The sequence below is a fragment of the Apis dorsata genome, unplaced genomic scaffold (assembly GCF_000469605.1).
Source record: "Apis dorsata unplaced genomic scaffold, Apis dorsata 1.3 scaffold_61, whole genome shotgun sequence".
In the NCBI taxonomy this organism is placed as follows: domain Eukaryota; kingdom Metazoa; phylum Arthropoda; class Insecta; order Hymenoptera; family Apidae; genus Apis; species Apis dorsata.
The window spans coordinates 735,070-736,554 of NW_006263361.1; the positions used below are offsets into that span (position 1 = coordinate 735,070).

Genomic DNA, 1,485 nt, shown 5'->3' on the forward strand with positions numbered 1-1,485 from the left:
CACAATATCCTTAACCATCCAAAATCCTTAGCCTCGTCAAAAAAAAAAAAACCAAAAAGATCATCAATCCAATATAATCGGAACGAAATGATAATTCAGATGCGAAAATTGAGCACGGAGTTGATCAACGCCGCGGACAAGCTGTCAGAGTTGGAGAAGATCGTTGAGAAAGTAGCGAAAATACACCTTCTATTTACGAATCCAAAAATACCTTCGACCAACCACCGCTCAAATTCACCGATTTTCCGTTAATCCGTAGTTGATTTTCAGTACAAGTCCAGCGGGAAATCGTGCGAGAGTTCTGCGGGCGACGTCGCTGACCGAGAAAACGAGCACGCGGGCAAGAGTCTTACGGGCTCGCTCGAGAATCTCAAGGTGTGTGTTTCGATTAAACCGCCCGCAGAAAGGGCTACCCTCTCCCTACCCTACCCCTCCTCCCTCCCTCCTCCTCTTCTCGCTCTGTAATTGTCACGAGGATCGAGCGCAGGCCGGTTTCGCTTGGCGAACGTCGTTGTAACAACTTGGGCAGAGGTCTCCCCGCAAAAGCGAGGAGGACAGGACGGATTGTCGGGGAAAATTGTGTTTCGGAGAGAGGCGGCACATCTCGCGGCAGGCGAGACGTGTAAAGTTATTTCGGTGTCTGGGAACGAAATTGGGGAAAACCATGGGACTCCCGTGGTTAGTTAAGACGCATTCAAACGGGATGAGATTTCGGATGAGGGAAGGGTTTAATGCTGATGCTGATTATCGCTGTGTTATCGTTTGGGATTGTGCGCCCACGATGGATCTGGCCCATCGTGATTCTTAATTGATAATTGCAGCGATACTGTGGTACGTGTTGGTCAAAGATTTCACTTTTGGTATTTACAGCGTATAAATATGAATAGGTAATTTCGAGAGAGATAATTTTATGGAATCTAATGATTATAAATTTTTGTATCTGTGTGTATATGTGTTAGTTGGTATCCATGGTGATTCTTAATTGATAATTGTGCCGATTATTGTATATTGTAGTATGCTGATCAAAGATTTCACTTTTGGTATTTATAGTGTACAAATATGAATAGGTAATTTTATAGAACCTAATGATTATAAATTTTTGTATTTGTGTATATATGTGTAAGTTGGTATCCATGGTGACTCTTAATTGTACCGATATTGTAGTATATTGATCAAAGATTTCACTTTTGGTATTTATAGTGTATAAATATGAATAGATAATTTTATGGAATCTAATGATTATAAATTTTTGTATCTGTGTGTATATGTGTTTAGTTGGTATCCATGGTGACTCTTAATTGTACCGATATTGTAGTATATTGATCAAAGATTTCACTTTTGGTATTTATAGTGTATAAATATGAATAGATAATTTTATGGAATCTAATGATTATAAATTTTTGTATCTGTGTGTATATGTGTTTAGTTGGTATCCATGGTGATTCTTAATTGATAATTGTGCCGATTATTGTATATTGTAGTATG

General features: G+C 39.1%; 1 protein-coding gene across 1 annotated transcript in view; it reads left to right on the plus strand.

The window, feature by feature from the left end:
• LOC102672285 overlaps positions 1-1,485 on the plus strand; it is a 4,022-nt gene that overhangs the window by 811 nt on the left and 1,726 nt on the right. The window contains exons 5-6 of the mRNA XM_031515310.1: positions 100-171; positions 260-375. Coding sequence (XP_031371170.1) covers positions 100-171; positions 260-375 — 188 coding nt within the window. The remainder of the gene's footprint in view (positions 1-99; positions 172-259; positions 376-1,485) is intronic.